The following is a 23065-nucleotide window of genomic DNA, read 5'->3' on the forward strand; positions in this document are numbered from 1 at the left end:
CGACAGAGGTTGTCGAGGCTTGTAGGTTGGCAACGACGAGGAACTCAGGCAGCGAGGGTTGAAAACTCCGACGTCGGGGGCTCTGGCGCAGCCGACAAGGTCGCATGGGAAACAAGAGGAGATGGTCGGTCGCCGGAGCTCGGAGGCCGCCGGGAGGTCTGCCGAACTCAGAGAGGAGGAGGTGACCAGACGGAGTTGATCGCCGGCGTCTCCAATCGCCGACGACAGTGTGAGAGAGACGGAGCAGAGGAGAGAGAAGGGGCGAGGGTTTTTGCCCCTCGCCCGAGACACCTGTGTCCTTTTAAGGACACATGCTTCTCGAGAATTCGAGAAGCTGGGTCGTGGGTCGTGCTCGGGTCCGGGTCCGAGTCTGGGTCCGGTTCGGGCTCGGGTCCGGACTCAACTGATAACGATTTTTTTACGGGCTTTTACACTACACCTCAAGAGCCTCAGAAACTATTGATGTAGTGAGATTTCTCAAAACAGTCTCAAAATGACAGCACAGAAAAATTCCTTGAAAAATCACTGAAAAACCTAATGCTGAACCGATGATCAAGATTTTTTATTCGAAATGCTGTAAAAATCAAGAGCTACTGGTCTGGTATCTTGAAACCTCAAGAACTGAAAGTTGACTAGATGATGCTGATGTCAGCACCCTTGCACGAAACTCTGTGCAACCCAGAATGAAGCCTCCTTTCTTCTCCAACACGCTCTGAATCAGCATCTTCTTGTTCTCAATATGGCTCTGATACCATATTGAATAACAATCAAGAGAACAATAAACCACAAGCACACAAAGAAGAGAGTGAGGAAAAGGCTTTAGCCAAAACTTCCTTAGCAAGGAAAGCTAAAGAGATACGACATCTATGGGTCGCCCTCCTTTACTATACTAAAAGACAAAATCAGTTGACTCTCTAACCTTGTAACAGATTACGTTGATACCCCTTTTAAATAATATTATGTACACTTGAGTGGTGTAAGACCATTGATTAGTAATACATATGATGCATCTATATTATATTATTCAACAGTTTGATATTTTTTATACCTATAAAACGAAAATTGGGAAAGTCATCCCCCTTCCCTATCTCTCTTACGTTTGGAAGGAGGAGGTGCAGGTATGTCTTCGCCCTCTCTCTCTCTCTCTTCCCCCCATTGCTTCCTTTTTCCTCTTATTCTTCTCCTTCTTCTCTTTCCCCCACATCCTCTCTCTCTCTCTCTCTCTGGCCAACTAAGTAAAAAAAAGGTTTCAGGTTGGGTCCTGGTTGGACCCAATCCAAACTGACCCACAACGTACCCATGCCTCACCCGGTACCCAGGCTTGTCAACATGGATACAATGGGTCATCTGCCGTGTCTGTGTTACATAGTATTTTACGAGTTTACTTTTGGTTGTCTCGTTAACTGGATATTGGAGTTATCTGCTGGTATGCTGCGGACTTGGTGCTGGTTAACAATCTTTTTTGGATTTGGTTTGTTAGTCTGAGTTGTCTGAAATTTAATCTAGGTGATCATAATTTGAATCCTTATGCTGGGGGGTGTATACTTTGTGCATTTTTGTAGATATCTTAATAAAGCTATTTGTTTTGTTCCTGGTTTGTGTTCTAACTTTCCACATTTTTGTTGTGGTGCAGCAAATCATCGCTGCTGCTTGGTTTGGCCCTCACAGTTCCCTTAATGGTGGCATGTCTTTCTGTTGCTATTCCTATATGGATTCATAATGGGTACCATTTCTGGATTCCACAAGTAGATAATACAGTGCAGTCAAATAGCCATCAGACATGTGGTACCCGGGAGGTTCGTTCATAAGACCATGCTTATATTCATATTTTCTTATTTTTTCACGCTAGGTTAACAACTTTCTTCAGCAGATAAACAGAAAATACATTTTGTTAATATGTTAAATTATTAAAGTACCTGTGACACGTGAGTATTGCAAGCTGCATTGCTAACTTGTTATTTTAGAAAGTCATTGGATATAAAATAGTTAAATACTGCTTCATGTGCAGGAACACTCTGCTATTATTGGTTTCTGCTCTTTCTTGGTCAGTTATCTAGTTAAATGACTTTCAATTTGTTGACTTCTGGTTCACATACTATTGGAGTTTCTTTCACATGGTTCTCCTTTTTGTTTTTATTTATTTGTTTGTTCTTTTTTGACTTTGTTTGAAAATCAGAAAGTGGTTTGCGCAAGCTATGCATGTGGTCACCTTGGTTAGGTTGCCAGTGCCCTTAGAGGTCTAGACTTTGTTATCCTGAGATAAACGAGGCTATGGGCTGTAAGTTGTAATGAAGTTATTGACTCCAGTTGTTAACATGGCTTGCCAAATAAACACTAATCACATGAAATAAATGGTTTACTGGATCCTGGCAGCCCACAAAATAGCCTCCTCTTGCCATTTAGATGGAACTCTTTTAAAATATATTGGAATTTATCATATTCTAAAATCTACATGTCAACCAGTATATTTACATTTGGACACATTCGTGTTTCTTTGAATGTGATCTGGTTGTCATGATGTAAAAAGCCACCACACTATATGTGTTAGTGTTAATCCTTGCCACACATTTTACTTATATTCTGTTATATAAGTTATTTGTTACTCTTTTGTGTCATTGGAGAATCATAGTACCATTGTCCATAATAAGTGCAGAACCTGATGACAAGATTCACATTCTATGGAGTGTCAATTTCAGGCATTTTGCTACTCCCACACTGGATATAGCTGCGAAGAAAACCTTGTCATTGTTGTTATATCACTATCCATCTCTAGCCACGTGAAAGCGTGAGCTATAAGAGATCATTCTATATCTCAAATGGCTTTTGCAGAGTAGGTGAGGAGATATCATAATATGCCCTTAAAGTTTCTACGGTGCTATAAGCTCTCGGTCATATTGAGTTGCAATTACTCTTGCGGCACTCCAGTGACTGCAAACAAGCTACCCACTTGCCTGTCCATGTTATGAGAGATGGCACAAATTTATTGTATCCAACTCTATAGTTAAATGGCTATGACTGTAGGTAGCTTTTAGTTTCTTAAATTTGTACATCTTCACTTCTTCTGTCTAACAACTGTCGCATGAAGTCAAGTATTTGGTGCTGTTTAGTTGCAGTTATTTCCATATAGTTTCTTATTTAAAATGCTTTTTCACATGCATTGTATTGTTGAGAAGTTGGGAATGGAGTTAGGCACATCTATTGTCTTAATATGAATTTACAAATGTCTGTTTTTTCATTTCAGGGTATTTTGCTGGCGATCTCCACAACAATTTTAATTGGATCAATTGCAGCATTAGGTGCAATTGTTTCTGCAAAACCTTTGGATGAACTGGATTATACTGGCTGGAATGGCACTAAAAAATACTACGACTCCCCTTATACATCATCCTTTTACCTTGGGTGGGCAATGTCTTCAACCTTAGCCTTGCTGATCACAGGTGTCTTGCCTATAGTTTCTTGGTTTGCAACCTATAGGTTCTCACTTTCTTCAGCAATCTGTATTGGTATTTTTGCAAGTAAGTTGGTGTTTAGGATGATAGTTTCACTACCAATTTTTTTTTTCTAAAATATTTGTTTTCTTTTACTTCATGGGATGTTTTGACATTATGATACTCTCTCTCTATAGTTGTACTTGTTTCATTCTGTGGAGCTTCTTATTTGGAAGTTGTCAATTCTCGGGTGGACCGATTGCCTACAAAGGCAGATTTTCTTGCTGCATTGCTACCACTTGTGTGCATTCCTGCAGTTCTATCTCTTTGCTCTGGGCTGTACAAATGGTGAGAAAATAAGATGTGTCCTAATCTAGACTGCTTTAAATTTATGTTATCTGGATGTAGTTTACTCTGCTTATCTTTTTCCAGGAAAGATGATGACTGGCAACTCTCTCGTGGTGTTTATGTCTTTGTTGGCATTGGGTTGCTTCTTTTGCTTGGTGCAATCTCAGCTGTTATAATAACTGTTAAACCATGGACGGTATGTCGTAATTTTTTGGCATCAGTTGAATGGATACATGATTGAAAACTTTGAATGTTTTGGTAATGTTTTTTTTTCAACTGATTTAATCTTATTGTGGCTTAAATCTGTTTTTTCTTATTGTAACAGATAGGGTTTTCATTTCTTTTGGTTCTGCTGCTAGTTGTCTTTGCTATTGGTGTTATTCATTATTGGGCTTCAAACAATTTTTATTTGACAAGGACCCAGATGTTCTTAGTTTGCTTGTTGGCATTTATCCTGGGTTTAGCTGCATTTCTGGTTGGCTTATTGGAAGGTGAATGCTGCCTTGGATTATTCTTGCCTTCGCTATCCTTTCTCTGTTGTATGAATGATTTCTTTTAGATAATTTTTTTGCTAATATAAATGCCCATTTTACTTGTAGGTAAGCCCTTTGTGGGTGCATCTGTTGGCTACTTCTCCTTCCTGTTTCTTCTGGCTGGCCGTGCACTGACTGTGAGTTTTTGTTTTGAGATAATATTGTCTTACATTTAGTTCATAAACTATGTTTCAAAGTGTATCTGCTCATGGCTTCAATTGAACTCATAAATTTTTTTTAGGTACTTCTTTCACCTCCTGTTGTAGTTTATTCACCAAGAGTGCTGCCAGTGTATGTCTATGATGCACATGCAGATTCTGCAAAAAATGTCAGGTTGGTTGGTGCTGTCGATCTCCTTTGCATGGGAAATGCATGTGGTGATAATGATATTGATTTTGTCAAGTTAATTTTGTGGATAAGTGCTGCTATTTATTGTTAGATTCTTCTATCCATATTGTGCTTTTGAGTGCATGCTGTTGTGGTTCCCTGCGTTTGACACAAGTGAGTTTGTGGGTTGCAGTGCTGCATTTCTTATTATCTATGGGATTGCACTTGCCACTGAAGGCTGGGGTATTGCTGCTAGCTTGAACATTTATCCACCTTTTGCTGGTGCTGCTGTATCTGCAATTACTCTCGTTGTAGCCTTTGGTTTTGCTGTGTCTCGTCCATGTTTGACTCTTAAGGTATGCCCACTGCCTTATGCTGTATATTTTACTAGGTTACCTTCCCAATAATAGATCATCAAAAGAGTTATTGGTTTCCTATCCTCAACATATGCTGGCTCTTTGTTTCTCTCTTAGAGTGGATATCGGGCCACCACCCAATGAGAACTGGCACGATATCTGTTAGGGCCAACACTAACCCTGACCTGTGGAAAGCCTGACCCCACTCTTATCTGGTACGGGTTCGCCCAGGCTGTCACATGGATGCTTCTACTAGTTCCCGTGTCCCTGTCACATCTATACAGGATCAAAAGCATCCACTGTTAACGATACACTTTTTAGTTATTAATTGTCATTTAATTATGTATGTTTAGATTTTAAGAGATCTTTAGAATTTCAAGTTGTGCATAACAACCACCATGTGCTGTATTCCAATTGCAATTTTGACCTCGTTGTACTGGGGATAATGCTGTTTCTGCCAAATCTGACATTAGGTTAATGTTTACTGGTTTTGGAATGTCTCGAAGACAACATGTTTTAGACTGTTAGTTCCTAATTGACTGTCTAGAACTTCATACATGGACCATTTTCTAAAATATGGAATAGTTGTGCATTTTGCTGTGTTTGTGTGGCCATACCCCCACAGAGTTTTGTACCAAACTGCTGCTGTGGGTGTGTGTGGGTTCAGGCTGTGTTAGGCCTGGGTCTTTTCGGGCTTGGGGCTGCACAAGCAACCCATGCCCGACCCTTTTGGTTCTGTTTCCTGACTAGATGTACACCCTTACTCTCCTCAATGTATGCTACATTCCTTGAAACATTTACTTGTAAATATCTGTATGTCCAAAGCACTGTGGTAAATTAGTAATGACTTCTTCCCCTTGTCAGCAAAAAGCATGTATTTTTCACATCATAACCAAGTCATTTATCAAATAGCACATCTTTTGATTTTGATGCATTAATTTGTGTACATCTTTTCTTTTTTCGGAAGGTGATATACAGATCCAGTCAGGAGTATTGAATTAGGTCCTGATAGTTGCTTGCCTGTTTCTATTGTTGTGCTATCAAATTTGTGTGAAGCGCTTTAGGCTCATACATAGGAAATGAGAAAATTTTTAAGACTGTTAACTAGGTTTTCTTGAGGCTGATACAGTTATATGGTGAAATAGATGATGGAAGATGCAATGCGTTTTCTCAGCAAGGAAACTTTGGTTCAGGCTATTGCTCGGTCAGCAACAAAAGTGAGTTCCCATGGCCTTGAATTTATTACAGTATTTTCTATTGCTCAGAATGCTCTGTCCTTTTAGTTTGTCAAAAATAATCAGTACATGGTATGTATGGATGTATGCGTGTATAGTTTTGTGTATGTAGGTAGCGTATATATGTATGTATGTGCATACATACATATGTACACATATACATATGTATCTTGTGCCATCAGTTGGTAGGCACCACTTCATGATTTATTTTTCCATAAAAATGTGCTCTAGAAAAGATATTAATCATAAGGATTGTTTATGCAGGAAAAGTAATATGGCTTTGCACTCATATGCATAGCTATACAAGAATAAGAATAATCTTTGTTTTTCCTTTGAGAAAATGAAAATGGATTTCTTTGGAGTATTAGGGCCTATTCCAATTATGATGCTTGCGTAGAAGGCATATCAAGGAATACAAAGAAGGAGCATCTCATTTCCGGGAAGAAAGAGTTTGAAGCAGAGTTGCCAGTCGGGGAAGCGGGAGTAGGAAGCAATTCGAGAAGCGGAAGCGGAAAGAGAGGCACTTCCACAATTTTAGGAAGCGAGAAGCACGGGACGACTTAGAAGCGAATCTGAATCTGGAAGCGACCTAGGAAGCGAAGGGGAAGTGAAAAAGAGAAAAAAGAAAGAAAATAAAAATGAAAACACAAAAAAAAATGAAAAAAGAAGGGGAAGTGAGGGGGAAGCCCCCTTCCTAAATTTTTTTGGCGCTTCCCAACACGTTTCGGAAGTGCCACGTTTTGTGCTTCCGAAACGCGCTTTGGGGAAGCGCACTTCCCCATGCCCTATAACCTATGTCACACGGACTCGGCTAAGGAGGTGCCGCACCCGAGTCGACACGCCCCGACACGGGTGCGGACTCGGGTGCGGCTTCGGACTCGGCCCGGACTCGGTCAACGCCGAGTCGGACTCGGTCAACGAGTCCAGGCCGAGTCCGTCCACATTTTGGACTCGGTCAACTTTGACCGAGTCCAAAAATGTCCCTAAAAAACCATTTTTTTATTTTTTTTTGCTTAAAAATATATATAAAAAAAGGCACAGTGCAGACTGTGACTGTGCTGCCTGACTGTGCACAGTCTGTGCACAGTGCACAGTCTATGCCTGTGCATGCCTGTGCACAGTGCTGTGCAGTGTGCACAGTCACAGCCTGTGCACAGTGCTGTGCCTGTGCACAGTGCAGTCTGTGCCTGTGCACAGTGCACAGTCTATGCCTGTGCCTGTGCACAGTGCTGTGCCTGTGCCTGTGCACAGACACACAGACTATGCTGTCAGCTGTGGCATTTTAAAAATAAAATAAAATTATATATATATATATATATATATATATATATATATATATATATATATATATATATATATATATATATATATATATATATTTTTTGCCGAGTCCCCGTGTCCAAAAATTTTAAAATTGTGCCGCACCCGTGTCGCACCCGCACCCGCACCCGCACCCGCACCCGCACCCATGTGACATAGCCTATAACGCTTTCAGTGACCCTGGTTTGAAGCAAGTTTTCCAAACGGATTAGGTGGGATATTAGTATATCCAGCACATAATATAGATAAATGATATATGTATGTATGTGTGTATCAAGGTCATAGGGTGACAATAAAAATAAAAGGTACACTCTAGATGCTTTCTTGCCTTTCAAAAGAATCAATCCTTAACCCCTTCCCAATGACAAGAAACCGACAAAAACCTTGAAAGAAAGAAAGAAAGAAAGAAAACATTGATCCTGTACCTCCTCTTTGTCACGAAGGGGCATGAAACCTGAGACTCAAGAAACAAAAAAATAACAACATAGATGAAATCCAAATGCATTTGGCTAGATACAATAGGCCATGCAAATACAAGAGAATAAACAAGATATAAAAAATTAAATATTTTATTGATGTGAAATAAACACAAAAACATACAAGAGAAATCTCACTATAAACATACTCATAGACACTTAAACTACCCATCACTCTCTCACTTTAGAAGGCACACACCTACCCATATATATAAGAGTGAAACAAAGGAGAAAAAGGAGGGACTAGCCCAACAACTAGTTGGGAGAGGTACAATGGCTAGATTGGTCAACATATTTTGATAAAAATAAATAAATAAAAATAAATAAATAAAAATAAATAACAAAAATTAGTCATTTAAGTAATGACTAGAAAATAAATGAGTAAAATTCCTATTCTACTCCTAATGGCATACCTTAAGTATACTCAACCTATATAATACCTAGACTGCACTTGATAGGTATACCAAAGAGATACCTAGAATACAAAAGGAAATTAAAAAAATATACAAAGAAAGGGGATATACAAAAGGATATACCAGAGTTACCAGTCGAGGGAGCGGGAAGCGAGGCACTTTCAAAATTTTAGGAAGCAGGAAGCGTGGGATGACTTAGAAGAAAATCACGAACGGGGAAGCAGGGCTTAAGTTAAGGGTAAGCGAAAAAAAATATGTGGATGAATGGGCCCATATATTTGTTCCCCAAGTTGAAAACTTTGCAAGCCAGTACTCAAATTCAAGAGTTCAATAAGTGAATGAATCGTGGGTTTTTTCCCCCACTTACGCATCTGGCTGAACAAGTTTACAGCTCTGTGCAGATATCCATCTCTGGCATGGGCCCAAATAATAGAATTCCAACAGATCACATCTTGAAACTGCATTAGCTCAAATGATTTGATGGCTTCGCTTAAGCAATCACAAGAAGAATACATGTCAACTATTGCATTAGCGATGAAAAAATGAGATTCAGCCAATCCAGTTTTAATCATGCGACAATGCACTTGCTTTCCCTGGCTCAAAACACCTTCATGATCACACCCATGAATGACATAACAATAACTAACTCCATTTGGTTCCATGCCTGCTGCCTGCATCTTTCCAAACATGTCAAGCAATTAGTCTGATCGACCATATTTGCTATATCCACAAAGTATCAAGTTCCAAGTAGCCAAAGTTCGCTCTGGCATTAAACCAAACACTTTGATCGCATCATCTATGCTCCAGCATTGCATATAAAAACCAACAAGAGCAGACCCAACATACAAATTCAACTCAAACCCAAGAACTACACTCAAATTATGAATCTGAAGTCCCCATTCTACAGCTCCAGCGTCAGTACAGACGCTAAGAATGCTACTAAATGTCGATGCGTTACCCTTAACTCCCCCTTGATTCATCCATATATACAATTTAAGAAGCCCGGAAGCAGGGGGAAGCGAAATAAAATAAAAAGCAAAAAAATAAATAAAAAAATGGAAAAAATGGGAAAGCGAGGGGGAAGCGCGCTTCCCTATGTGTTTCGGAAGCGCAGTGTTTCTGCGCTTCCGAAACGCGCTTCGGGGAAGCACACTTCCCCATGCACCTAGGCACTTCTGGTAACTCTGGGATATACCAAGTGCATCCGAGTATACTTTGGTATGTAAATACATATCCAACAATACATATATCCTAACACTCTTCTCTCATAGATCAAGTAAACTACGTGAGACAGGCAAATCAGACCAAGCAAGGAGCCCATAGTTTGCTTATTTCAAGAATCTGTTATTATAGCAAGAGGGAGTCATTTTCGAGGAGAGTGCTGAAGGGGAGTGGTTCCATAGTGGAGGCACGTGCTGTGCTTGAATCACCAGCTAGTATCTAGTTGCCAGTTCGGTAGGTCGGCTATTAGTTACTCAAGGTGACATCGAAGGCCTGCCTCCTTTCATGCACCACTCACCTCCTCCATGAGGATGATCTATACACGCATACAGAGCATGCAAAATGGGTTGAAATGAGTTTCTGACACTTTCTTTGCAATTTTTACCCTATTGATGAGTTTGTATGGTCGATTTATCAGGAATCAATATGTGGATCGTGCTTTTCCAATGCAAAAGAAAGGTTTTTTGAGCCTAAAAAATTTACAAAGATTTTGGGCGGTTGAGTTTTGAAACCCTATAAAAACCTACCTGTGTAATTCCATGGTGGTTGTAGGAGACAACACAGATGTCACAAATGGGGTGACAATGGTTCAGGTGATTTGCTAAATCTCCCAGTCATTGGTATTTTGGAATCTGTCACCATTTATTCTGTTCACCACCACCTATGTCACATGGGTGCGGTTGAGGGTGCGGGGGTGCGGCAGGGCAAAACCGTAAAAAATTATATACATATATTATATATTATATATTATATATATATTAATATATATAATTTTGAAGTTTTAACAGTTAACATTGTCATAATATCATTCATCATGCATGCAATATATCAACCTAAATATCAATCAAATAAGTAAAGCAATTAATAAATCAACCTAAATATCAATCAAATAAGTAAAACAGAAAAAAACTAAATTACATACCAAAAGTATATTTTACAATGTATATGACGATGAAGTAATGGATCTTAATAATTTTCTTCTTCATCATCAGATGCATCATTAGAAGGAAGACTGGTTTCAGATAAATCCATGTTTGTCATGTTGAAATAATGCTCTCTCTCGAAGTCACACTTTTCTGGGTTTACATCCCCAAATTTGAATGTTCCTTGTCTGCGTTACAAACTAAATTTGAAAATGTTAAATACAATACAAGTATATTTAAATGAAAAACTAAAAAATAATCAAATAACTAAGAGAGAAAATTAGTACCTGTATTTATCATTGGTTTGCGAAAGTAGTCGAAGATTTGAACGAACATATATTAAATCCTTTGCATGCTTGCTGGTGAGTTTGGTTCTCTTCACGTTGTGGATTTGAGAATATGTGCTCCAATTTCTTTCACAACAAGATGAACTAGCAGGCTGCGATAGCAATCTTAATGCAAGACGTTGGAGAAGAGGTGTTTCTGATCCAAATATTGACCATAGGATCTATATTATCCTCATCTCTCGCGAATAATGCCGGTCCATATAATCTCGAAGTTGAAATTTTTTCAAACTCTTGTGTGACTTGATTCAAAAGATATGCTTCTGAAAAAAGTCTTATCATACACATATCTCTATGTCTTGATAGCTTTGAGTTTAAATTTGGAGGGACACGACCAATACCACCTACCTGCTACTTTTTTGCATAATATTTTGGATTAAGGAAATGTGCCATGCAATGCAAAAGAGTGTTGCTCTTATTCCATCTTCTGACTAAAATTGAATGAATATGGTTAAAATATTCTGAATCATCCGTTCTTCATGCTTGAAAACTACAACTTGTATTTTTTTAATCATATTATCCCACATTTCATAAACTCTATGAAGCATGGGTTCATCCTTATCAACTTTTCTTAACATTTCCCAAACAGGTTGTGTAAATTGAAGGAAGTATACCACTCTGTCTCAAAACTCATCATCAACAATGAATTTCTTAATTTCTTGAGCCTTGACATCATCATCAACACGATAGAATGTCCAATTTTCATCAGTCACCATGCTAACCAAATCATTCTTCACTTTTTTAATCCTCTTCACAATCACAATGATGAATGCAAAATGTGTTTCAACGATCTTCAATAATTTCAGGTCAGAATGCCTATTAAATATAGTATTAGCACGATGGTGGTTAACAAAATTCCTAATACATTTCTTTCTAAATCTTCAATCCATGAACATAAAGCATATGCTTGCGAATTTTATTCTTCTTGGGGTTGCAAATGCTCTTTAGGGTCAGATTTAAGCTGTGTGCTACACAAGAAGTCCAAAAAATATGAGGGTACTCACTCTACAAACTCAACGCTGCACTTTTACAAACTGGAGCGTTGTCTGTAATGATTTGTACTACTTTCTGATCACCCACTTCTTTTATGACTTCTATAAACAACCCCTTCAAATACTCTTATTTTTATATTCTCTAGATGCATCAACTGCTTTCAAGAATATTGGGCCACTAAGCAAACAAGAAATAAAATTGATCAATGGACACCTTTGAATATCTGTCCATCCATCATAAACAATAGAAACTCCATTTTGCTCCCATGAATATTTTTTAATCTACAACAACCTCTTTACATTTGCCCTCTCTTCTACAAGAAGTGTGGTTCGTAGTTTTTCTGAGCTTGGAGGCACGTAGCCACTCAAATTACAATTTGCCAAAGATGTTACCAAATCCTTTCAATAAGGATTTCTTGCCGCATTAAATGGGAGTGAACTAGAATAAAAATACCTTCCTACTTTTTTATCCATATCCTCCCCTCCGTATGTATTGAATGCTGCTTGTAACGTTCCTCTACTTTCTACATTGACTTTTTTTTTTAGCATCTTCTTGGTGACTTCCAAATGACACACTAATTACACAAGAATCACTCATTGTCTTTCTCTTGTCATATTCTTCTTGTATTGTCTTCGCATTGCCTCATCAACTTTTCTACATCCTGAAATGCTATGTTTTGGTATCTTCAACAAATGCGTCTTCACTTTTGTGTAAGACCCAATAAAATCTCTTTCACAGAGCTTGCATCAAAATCTCTTGTTTCTACCACCTCTTTCTCCAGTTCTTGCAAGCTTATCTACATGCACCCATAGTGGCCCCACATCATCACTCACACTACAACTATCAACAAAACTAACAACAGAACTCACATGTGAGGATGAAGATGACGCAAGTCCTTTCCTTTTATCCGTCATTTTTGTCTTGAAAACACAAAAAAAATTATATTAAAATCAATTATGTAGACAATCAAGATTTATAATATCGAGTCCAGCTCCCGGCTTCCGACTCACAAAGGAGGGTTGAGAGGTAGGCTCGGTCTGTCAGGCTGAGCCCAGCTCCCGACCCGTCAAGGGAAACCGAGGAGGAGGGGGGGGGGGGCGGAGAGGGTTGGGGCCTCGCCCCACCCCTGACTGTCAGAAAAACAGGGAGCAAGGAGGAGCTCACTCCCTTACGAAAATAGGGAAGCAGGGAGGGGATCACCCCCTCCCCTGAAATTAGAGGGAGCAGGGAGGCTCGACCCCTCCCTTGCCGAAAACAGGGAAGCATGGAGGGGCTCGACCCCTCCCCTGAAATTAGAGGGAACAAGGAGGGGGGCTCGACCTCTCCCCTGCCGACCCAACAAGAGAGCGAGAGAGAGCGAGGGGGGTGAAGGGTTGGGAAAAGATCAGAAGAAGGAAGGGGACGAGGGAGAGGTTACCTGAGAGGAGAGGAGGAGGTTGCTTTGGGCGTCGTCGGGGTTGTGGGTGGGGTTGACGCCAGCGATCGCCGGAGGTCTGCGACGAGGGAGGAGACGAGGCAGTGTTGGGCTCCCCTGAGAGACGTCGGGAGGAGAGGAGGCGAGCGAGAGAGCAAAGCTGCGCGAGAGCAAAAATTTGCCCTAATCTTCTTTCACAGCCCTTTTAATCGGGCATTTTTTTTATGTCCAAAAATTGGACAAAAATGATCTTGGGTGCGGTCAATGCACCCAGGGTCGTGTTGACCGCACCGGGTGCCGCACCCGCGTCGCGTCGACACAAGTGCGACACTTGCTTTGCCGAATCCCTATGACTTCGACCACCACTCATTGCACAAATGATGTAGGCAACACTGATGTCCTGATGAGGTCATCAGCCCCTCCTGGCTGCAATTGATCTCTCGAATGGATGCTGATGATGTGGAAGTTGTTGAACTTCTTGTGCCTTCAATTTATTTTATCTGTACTGTGTTCTTGTCGCTGTCTGTGCATGTCTGTTTGAAGAATGGCTATATCCATCTGAATAATTTATTGGGTTATTTGGCACTGGTAAGGGCATAATCTTCATGAGGGACTCCAATTGTTAAGATAGATGTATTTTTGTTTGTATATATACTTAATATAATATATATTTATATACATATATATATATATAATATATACTATAGTCAACTTAGGTTGACTGTATCTAGCTGAGTGAGTTTGGAGAGAGTGATGGGTAGTTCTAGATATTTTTGAGTGTTCTTGAATGCATTTTGTAGTGAGGTTTTTGTGTATTTTATTGTTCATTATGAATGAAATCATTTATTCACAAAATTTGTATTAGTTTGTATCTTGTTAGTATTCAAATGTATTTCAATTTGACATTTGGATTACGAGTTGAAATGCCTTGGGTTATGCTCCATTTTGTGACATGGTATCAGAGCAAGGTATATGGGTCTCGGTATCTTGTTAGTGTTTGTGCTTCAAAAGAAAGATTTGAATTGATGAATGGTTTGGACTCAAGACTTGTATTCTGGTATGTATTTTCTTTGGATTCTTTAATTTAAATATTTATGGTATATACTAAGAAAAAGTGTTTGAAATATAATAGCTATTTATTAATATGTTAAACATGAATATGTTTTCGAGTTAATTAAAATTGGAACTTGTGAAAAATTATTGACTTTTGATATATGTTTTTGTGTAAGCATGTTTACATGAAATATATGTTTTGATTATGATTACTATATTTTTTTGAAAAATATTGTCATGAAAATTATATTTTACAAGAGTATGTGGTTTTCTTTAAAATCTTAAAGACTATGCTTATATATTTTTCATGTTGTTTGCAAAATACTATTTTTTTGTTGTATGCAAATTTTTTATCGTAATGATCGTTAGTGCCTTTTTTATGTGTCAAAGCATGATTATTTGGTATATTATGTGAATTTTATTCTAAAAATTTGTCAAGAAATTTATATTCTTGTATAATGTATATCCATCATGATTATTAGGTATATTATGTGAATTTTATGTTAAAAATGTGTCAAGAAATTTAGATTCTTGTATAATGTATATCTTGAGTCATCGTAATTATAATTCTTTAGTAATACCATGGATATTTTGTATGCTCTCATTATCGACATGCTCATGTCCCATATTTTTATGTGGCTTCAATGATTGAGTTTAAGATATTGCTCTCATTGTGCAAAATTAATTCTTTGAAAAACATCCTCTTTTGATTATACTTGATATTGATCTTGGATAATTTTATATACGACTTGTATTCATTTCTCTGTCATTTTTTTTACAAATGGCTCTTGCATTGGATGCTTTGTTCACATATACTTGAATGCATTTTGTTTGTCATAATATTATCTTGTTTTCTCCTTTTGTATTGTGTTTTGCCTCCTAGTGGGTTCTTGTGTTTGTGCCCCTTAGAAGGTTATATTTGATGCATTGCGACTTGCGAGTGATATTTAGTATGTAGTATTAAAATTCATAGCTTTTGTATAGCCCATGTGGCTATAAGTTATTATATTATCTTATTGCTTTGAGTATTCATAATTGGTGATAATTATGTATGCTTTTGGGTTTATAAATGGTTCCTCGAGAATCTCTATATGTGTTTTTTCTGTAATGTTACATGTCATTGTTTTCTCATAGCAGACTTATGATTTAAATCTAAAAGGCTTCTTTTTACGATCATATATATTGTTCTTGTCTTCTCTCTGAGAGTTATTGGATCTTTTGTATGTGATGTGCCTTAGTACACTTGTTCCTTGATTGGTGGATTTATGAATTCATTTTTGAAGAATTAAGCATGATTCCTGTTTGCTTATTAAAGATTGTAAAAATTGTCATGGGATATATGATTGCACTATATTCATTCTTAGATTTCATCTTCTTTATTGGATTTTTGATTTGAAACTTTATATTTTTAAATTGGTTCCTTTAATGAACTCATCTATTTGAAAAATGATTTTCGTGAGTATTTATTGCCTTTTTATGACATTTGTTGTGTCCATCGCAAAATTTTATATGATGCATCACTTCTCTTGGCTTGTTATTTTTTATTTAGAGATGTTGGGGTAAGTTGTGTGCACCTCGTTTTATTTCAGAGTAGATTGTCGACTTATGATTTGACTCTAACTGACAGTTGTTTGATCTCTAGATTTGTGTGTTGTATCACTCATTTGGTGTATGACCATTGTTATTATAGATGATTGCAACTCTGTTTATCTGTGGTGGCTATCTATTTTTGAAACCATGGTGTTTTGAAAGATGGTTAAAATTGATAATTTTATTGATAACATTAATGTGTTTTCATTACAAACTCTCTTACCTTTTGTATTTCCTCCTATTATACCTCTTATCTAAGTGTTATTATATGTAAAAAGATGTTTATTCACACCTTCATGTGTGACTGTAGCCTATTGTTGATTTTATACTCTTGATCTAGTCGCTGATACACTTAATTTTTTATTTAAGTGTTATTATATGTAAAAAGATGTTCATTCACACCTTCATGTGTGATTTTAGCTCATTGTTGGCATTATACTCTCGATCTAATCGCAGATACACTTGTTTTTTGAGTGACATTATATGTAGACAAAAGATATTTATTCACACCTTCGTGTGTGATTTTAGCCCATCGTTGACATTATGCTCTTGTTTTAAGTGTTGATATACTTGTTTTTAAGTGTCATTATATGTAGACAAAAGATGTTTATATACACCTTCGTGTGTGCCTTTGGCCCTTTAGTTTAATAATGATTATGCTCTTGTTCTAGTCGCTGATACACTTGATGTTTGGGGTTTGAAGGCTAAGAGGTAATTACTTGTAGTGGTCAAACTAGTGTTTTGACTCCCTGTAATTTCAAACTTACAGGGAGTCATAAGTTTGAGGGGAGGGGGGTGTTAAGATGAATGTATTTTTGTATGTATATATGTATGCATGTGTATATAAATACGTATGTATATATATATAATATCTAATATATATACATAGTGTATATATAATATATATACTATAGTCAATTGCGGTTGATTAAGTCAACTGAGGTTGACTGTTTCTAGCTGTTGGAAAGGGTCCAATAGCTAGATTTCTAGCCATTGGACCCTCTTCAACTGCTAAAAACGGTATTCCCCTTTTCTCTCTTCTCTACCTTTTTCTCTATAAATAAGTTGGTGTGTGCATGAGTGAGTTTTGAGAGAGTGATGGGTAGTTCTAGATATTTTTGAGTATTCTTGAGTGCATTTTGTAGTGAAGTTTTTATGTATTTTATTGTTCATTATGACTGAAACCATTTATTCACAAAATTTGTATTAGTTTGTATCTTGTTAGTATTTAAATGTATTTCGATTTGGCATTTGGATTACGATTTGGAATGTCTTGGGTTGTGTGCCATTTCGTGACACCAACTAGCTCACTTGACAAGTTTCAGTCATCGTGAGCACAAGAAATTGCGTGAATGTTTTTTAGAGTTTAGGATGCCAAAGGAACATGATTGTGAATGAGAGGATTATTAACTGTTGAAAATTCACCTAAAGTTTTTCAACTTCTTGATACTGTAATAGGAGTGGAATTTGGGACAGACAGGAGTTGGAATCTGCTCTTTAGTACCATTTAGCTAAAGGGATTAATTTTAGATGAAGCCAGTTAAGGTCCATGGCCATTGGTGGACTCATGGACGTTAACAGGTTCACTAAAATCTTGATCCTACGAAGTTTCTGATTGCTGTAGTTTTGTCTTTCACTAGGATTTTGGGGGGTTAGTAATACCACAATTGGTAGGAGGTGTGTTTTAATGCATATTCGTTTTAAGTTTGCCAAGTCAGAAAATAATCTTGTTGGTTACGAGTACATTATAGGGTTACCTTGGTAATTTGAGTATTTGTCATGGGAAAAATTTGAACTTGTTAATTTCCTATTGCTGGTATTTTATTGTATTATTCTATTTGGGGCATGTTCCAGCTTTCAGTTTACATTCCGGTCAACATTATGTTATGGCTGACAATCCACTCTGCTGTGAATGACTGAGTGGCGGCTATCTCCCATCTATAGGTGCTTATGTGTTTCTGTAAAATGCAAAAATGTGCAAGTACCTTTGCATTGAATCACAGGAATAATATTCTAAGAAGCTTGGAGATTGGACTTTTGATGAAAGCATGAGCTATAGTAAAACATAGCATAATCTTATGACCTATGTCACACGGACTCTTCTAACAAGGCACAGCACCTGCGTCGCACCCGCACCCAGGCGTGTGCGACACTTGGACACTACTTCCTTTGTGTTAGGTGAAGACAACCACACTGATGTCCATTTCTATCCAAAAGTAGATTCAGTTAACCCTAATCAAGTCCATTTTTATCTATATTATATACATCAGTACATAAATGCACACAAATACACATAGTGCTAACTTAAAACTGTTAAAAATTATATATATATATATATATATCCTCCCCGCACCCAAGTTTTTTTTAAAGTGCCGCACCCGCACCTATGTGACAGCTTATGACTATACTAGCTAAAGCACATCGTTTAGAAAAAAGTACATGTTATTGAGCTGCACTCCTGTGCTCTTCTGGGAAACAACTGTTTTCCCCACCATGCTGATGTCATACCGCATACTATACTAGCATCCTTACCTATGTGACATAATATAAATATTAGCTGCTGCTTGCAACAGCAAAAGTAAATTAATGGACATGCATTCATAATAATTTAATGGATCCTTTGAGTTCATTAATTTTCTAGCTTTGATAGTTTGAGATTATTGTTATAAATGATTCGTGCTTGTAGTGACAAAGTTGAAAAAATAGTTTTTGTGAGTTGTGCAATAAAAGTTGCTAATAATAGTTATTTTATTATATTTTATGATGTGCAGTTTGTTGGCTGCTGTTTTTTGATAAGTTGCTGGTTCTTGTTAGTGGCTTGTAATTTACTGTTTGATTCTACTTCAGTCTTCTGTTTAACAAGTTTCATATTTACCGTTACTTCGTTATGTGAAAGCCCAGTTGTGGAAGTGTTATACATGTCATTGCAATATGCAGTTTCCTGAGTGCATCTAGTTTTGTAAGGGGATTAAGTCGAGGTTTGATAAGGCTTATGTTTCATCCTTACCACCACCATCATCGTCATCAGGATTAAGTCGAGGTTTGATAAGTCTTATGTTTCATCCTTACCGCCATCATCATCATCATCATCAGGATTAAGCCTTATCCGAACAGTGCATGGCTCTTGATTATGTGGTATATATATTTCCTGATGTGAAGGCAGGAGCCTGCACCAATGAGATTGAGGCATGTTGCCGTTAGTCTACCTGTTAGCAGGAGTTTCTATTATTGTGCTATGTATTATACTATGTTAAATTGTGGTGCTCTTGTTAGTTTTTTGATTTGTACATTTGCTTCAAAATTGGTTATTGATTACTTGTCCTTGCCTTTCGGTAATTCAGACAAGAAATGCACTGTCTGGGACTTACTCGGCACCACAGAGGTCTGCTAGCTCTGCTGCCCTTTTGGTAGGTGACCCAACAATTACACGGGACAGGGCTGGAAACTTTGTTCTACCTAGAGCAGATGTCGTGAAATTAAGAGATTGTCTCAGAAATGAAGAATTTGCTGCCGGATTATTCTTCTGTAGAAGTAAACCTGGATTTTCATATAGACATGATTCTTCTTCTGATATGGGATACAGGAGAAAAATGTGTGCTCATGCACGTATCTTAGCTTTAGAAGAAGCAATTGATACTGAATGGGTGTACATGTGGGATAAATTTGGTGGGTATTTGCTTCTCTTGCTTGGGTTGACTGCTAAGGCAGAACAAGTGCAGGTGAGCGTCATAATTGTCCTGGTTGTGTTGACATGATACGATTTAACTTTGCAAGTTCAATCAGTACGTGTGGGATATCCTTATTTTTGTGCAGGATGAAGTTCGTTTGCGTCTTTTCCTTGACAGCATTGGTTTGTCAGATTTAAGTGCCAAGAAAATTAAGAAGTGGATGCCTGAAGATCGTAGACAGTTTGAGATTATTCAGGAAAGGTAGGTTATTTTGCTTGGTTGCTTGCTGAATGCGTCCTTTTCATATGTCATGCTATTAAGCTTAGTTGATATTTTGTTATTCATACCTTTATAATTTTTTGTATCATACAGTTACATCAGAGAAAAAGAGATGGAAGAAGAAATCCTGATGCAGCGGCGTGAGGAAGAGGGAAAAGGAAAAGAAAGAAGAAAAGCTCTCCTGGAAAAAGAAGAGCGGAAATGGAAGGAGTTGGAAGCTTCTCTTATATCCTCCATTCCTAATGTTGGGAGCAGAGAAGCTGCAGCAGTGGCAGCAGCAGTGCGTGCTATCGGTGGAGAGTCTGTGATGGAGGATTCTTTTGCTAGGGAACAGGTCTCCGGCATTGCTCGTCGCGTCCTCACTGCACAGATGGCCCGTAGGGCACAACAGGTTAGCATGGCTCTTCCACATTCTATAACTTGTTTAGCGGGAGAAGCTTATCATTATTCTTTATTCTTTGTTTATTGTTTGATGCAAGAACTTTTGTGCACCTGTTGATTAATATTGCATGACCATACAACTGTGGGTTAAGAAGCTCATGATCTTGGTTAGATGCAATGAAAATTGCTTCTGGTCCCATTCTCCTAATTAAGGTTGAGACTAGTAGTCTGTTCGACCAGGTAATCATGCCATCTACCTGAGCGGCTATCCAGATATATTTGATTTAGTTGATATCAGACTATAATCCACCATGCCTTTCAAAACGGAGACCCGTGTTGATGGTTCTCTCCACTAGTTCATGTGATGCCCGTGTTGCATTGTTCCTAGAGTTGCACACTCTTTTTTTGGGGGTCTTGTGTAATTGAGGCAGCCGGGTAGCCAGGTGGAGGGCACAAGAAGTACCATTTATAATACTGTTAGATGGAAAATTTACAAGTATGCTAACAGAAACTTGAAAGGATGAAAGAGTACTTAATGCTAATCCCGGTATCTATTATGCACTTCTACAGTTATGAATACCTTGCCTACTAGATTTAAAGAACTATATCATGTATAATACACCAACCTAAGCTTCCAGAACTATAACATGTATAATACACCAACCTAAGTTTCAAGAACTATAACATGTATACACCGACATGTTCATCCTGATCATGAGCCACACAGGTCTTTAGGCAAGGTTATACAAGTCTTTTAACGTATAACTCACAAGGTGCTAGCATAGATTTCAGGGGTTGGAGAGGTAAAACACGTGACACTAATCTTAGGGGGTTTTCCAGTTCTGTGATTGGTCTCTTTATGCACTCAGAGATGTGACACTATGCTCTATATTGCATTTAGGTTAACAGAACTATGTTTCTGAAAGTGAATATGGTTCATGTAATTGAATCAAAGATTGCACGGTATAAATTTGTTTTTTTTTAATTTTTACCGTCTTTTGAATTATTCTTGCATGCTTCTTGTTGTGATTGTTTAAAACTTGCCTCTGGCTTCTCCTTTTTTTTTCTAATATTGATTGTTTTGGCATGTTGTGAACTATCTTTTAGGTTTTACGTTTCTTTAATCTTCCATTTTTAGCATATATTTTCCATATGTTTGGGAATTTGATTGGTATTCCGAACTTATAATATTTTTGATGTTTGTTATTTTTAATGTTTATTTAGCATGACTTCCTGCTTGTTTCTTGTTGCGATTGTTTAAAACTTGTCTCTGGCTTCTCTTTGATATCTTTGACGTTCATTGTATTGGCATCATGTAAAATTTCTTTTTGGGTTTGACATTTATTTTTCAGTTAAGGCCCTTCGTTTTCCATAATTTTTTTTCTCGAAAATGCTTGGTACTCATAACTTGTATATTTTGACGTTTGCTGTTTCTATTCTCACTGCTTCCTATTTAAAATGCCAAAATCTTTGATCCTGGTGTTGCTTCCTAGTCCACTCTTTCAGCCATGACAGTCTCTCTTGCTTGCCTCTGAGTGAAATAAAGATGATTGGATATCAACAAACAAGTTTAAAGAAACTCAAAGATGATCAGAAGATTTATGTGTTATACTAATTGGATCCGTGTGTGATAGAGGAAATGGTATATCACAAGGATAATCCAATTTTCTCTGGTGGCATGTCCATTGGACATTCTGTTGCCAATTCTTTTAACTGTGTCCATGTGACACAGGTACCATGATATGGAGATGGTGATTACTCATGTCAGGGTAGTCTATATAGCTTGAAATAAAACCAGTGGTCTAGACATAACATGGTCTGCAGATCTGTTCTTCACACCAGCATTGTCTGCATGGCCCATTGCTGTTTCTAGGTGGACCACTGAAGGAGTGGATTGGATTGGATTGATGCATATAGGATGCATTCACTGTGTTTTCCATTTTGTTGGTTGCTTTAGAGCACATTTGGAAGTGGGGAAGATGTAGGAAAAGTGATACAAATTGAAAAATCCGTACAGTTTTTCTGACCCTTCTAAAAGAGAGAAAAATCCTCTTTGAGAGAGTTTTACGAAAAAATACACTTTTTGATAGAAAACATTCCTTGATTGGGGGGGGGGGATGTTTCCTATCAAGAGAAAATGGTGAGGTCCACTCCTTACCACCCATCTTACCACATCTCACCACCACCACTACCACCCATCTTACCACATCTCACCACCACCACTACCACCATCACCACCAACTAGCATCACGCACCTCTAGAAAAACCGCCATCCCCACGATGAATTTCCACTATCCATCACCACCAGTCGTTTGACCACTACCATTACCATCCACCATCACTCACCTCCTAGAAAATGGCATCGCAGAAGCTCCACCACCCACGATGAGTTTTCACCACCACCATCCATCTCACCACCACTACCTCTTGAAAAATCACCCTCCCCACCATCCATCACCACCATTCATCACCCACATCCTGAAAAACGATACCGAAGAAGCTCCACCACCACCACCCCACAATGATTTTCCAATCACCACCATCCATCTCACCACCACCACCTTCCATCACCCACCTCCCGGAAAACCGCCCTCTCCACCATCAATCACCACCATTCATCACCATCCACCACATCCACATTCTGAAAAATGGCGCCGGAGAAGCTCCACCACCACCCCACGATGATTTTTCACCACCATCATCACCATCTATCTCACCACCACCATCCACCATCACCCAACTCTCGAAAATCTGCGCCGAAGA

At 38.2% G+C, this 23065-nt stretch overlaps 1 protein-coding gene across 1 annotated transcript in view; it reads left to right on the plus strand.

The window, feature by feature from the left end:
- LOC149813118 (calpain-type cysteine protease DEK1-like) overlaps nt 1-23065 on the plus strand; it is a 63660-nt gene that overhangs the window by 22615 nt on the left and 17980 nt on the right. The window contains exons 10-21 of the mRNA XM_089992140.1: nt 1634-1796; nt 3242-3515; nt 3626-3776; nt 3861-3972; nt 4102-4267; nt 4376-4446; nt 4551-4642; nt 4830-4992; nt 6138-6209; nt 19316-19693; nt 19788-19903; nt 20015-20312. Of these exons, the coding sequence (XP_089848266.1) occupies nt 1634-1796; nt 3242-3515; nt 3626-3776; nt 3861-3972; nt 4102-4267; nt 4376-4446; nt 4551-4642; nt 4830-4992; nt 6138-6209; nt 19316-19693; nt 19788-19903; nt 20015-20312 (2056 nt within the window). The remainder of the gene's footprint in view (nt 1-1633; nt 1797-3241; nt 3516-3625; nt 3777-3860; nt 3973-4101; nt 4268-4375; nt 4447-4550; nt 4643-4829; nt 4993-6137; nt 6210-19315; nt 19694-19787; nt 19904-20014; nt 20313-23065) is intronic.

Source organism: Nuphar pumila, chromosome 16 (assembly GCF_984573655.1).
Source record: "Nuphar pumila chromosome 16, dmNupPumi1.hap1.1, whole genome shotgun sequence".
NCBI classification, from domain to species: domain Eukaryota; kingdom Viridiplantae; phylum Streptophyta; class Magnoliopsida; order Nymphaeales; family Nymphaeaceae; genus Nuphar; species Nuphar pumila.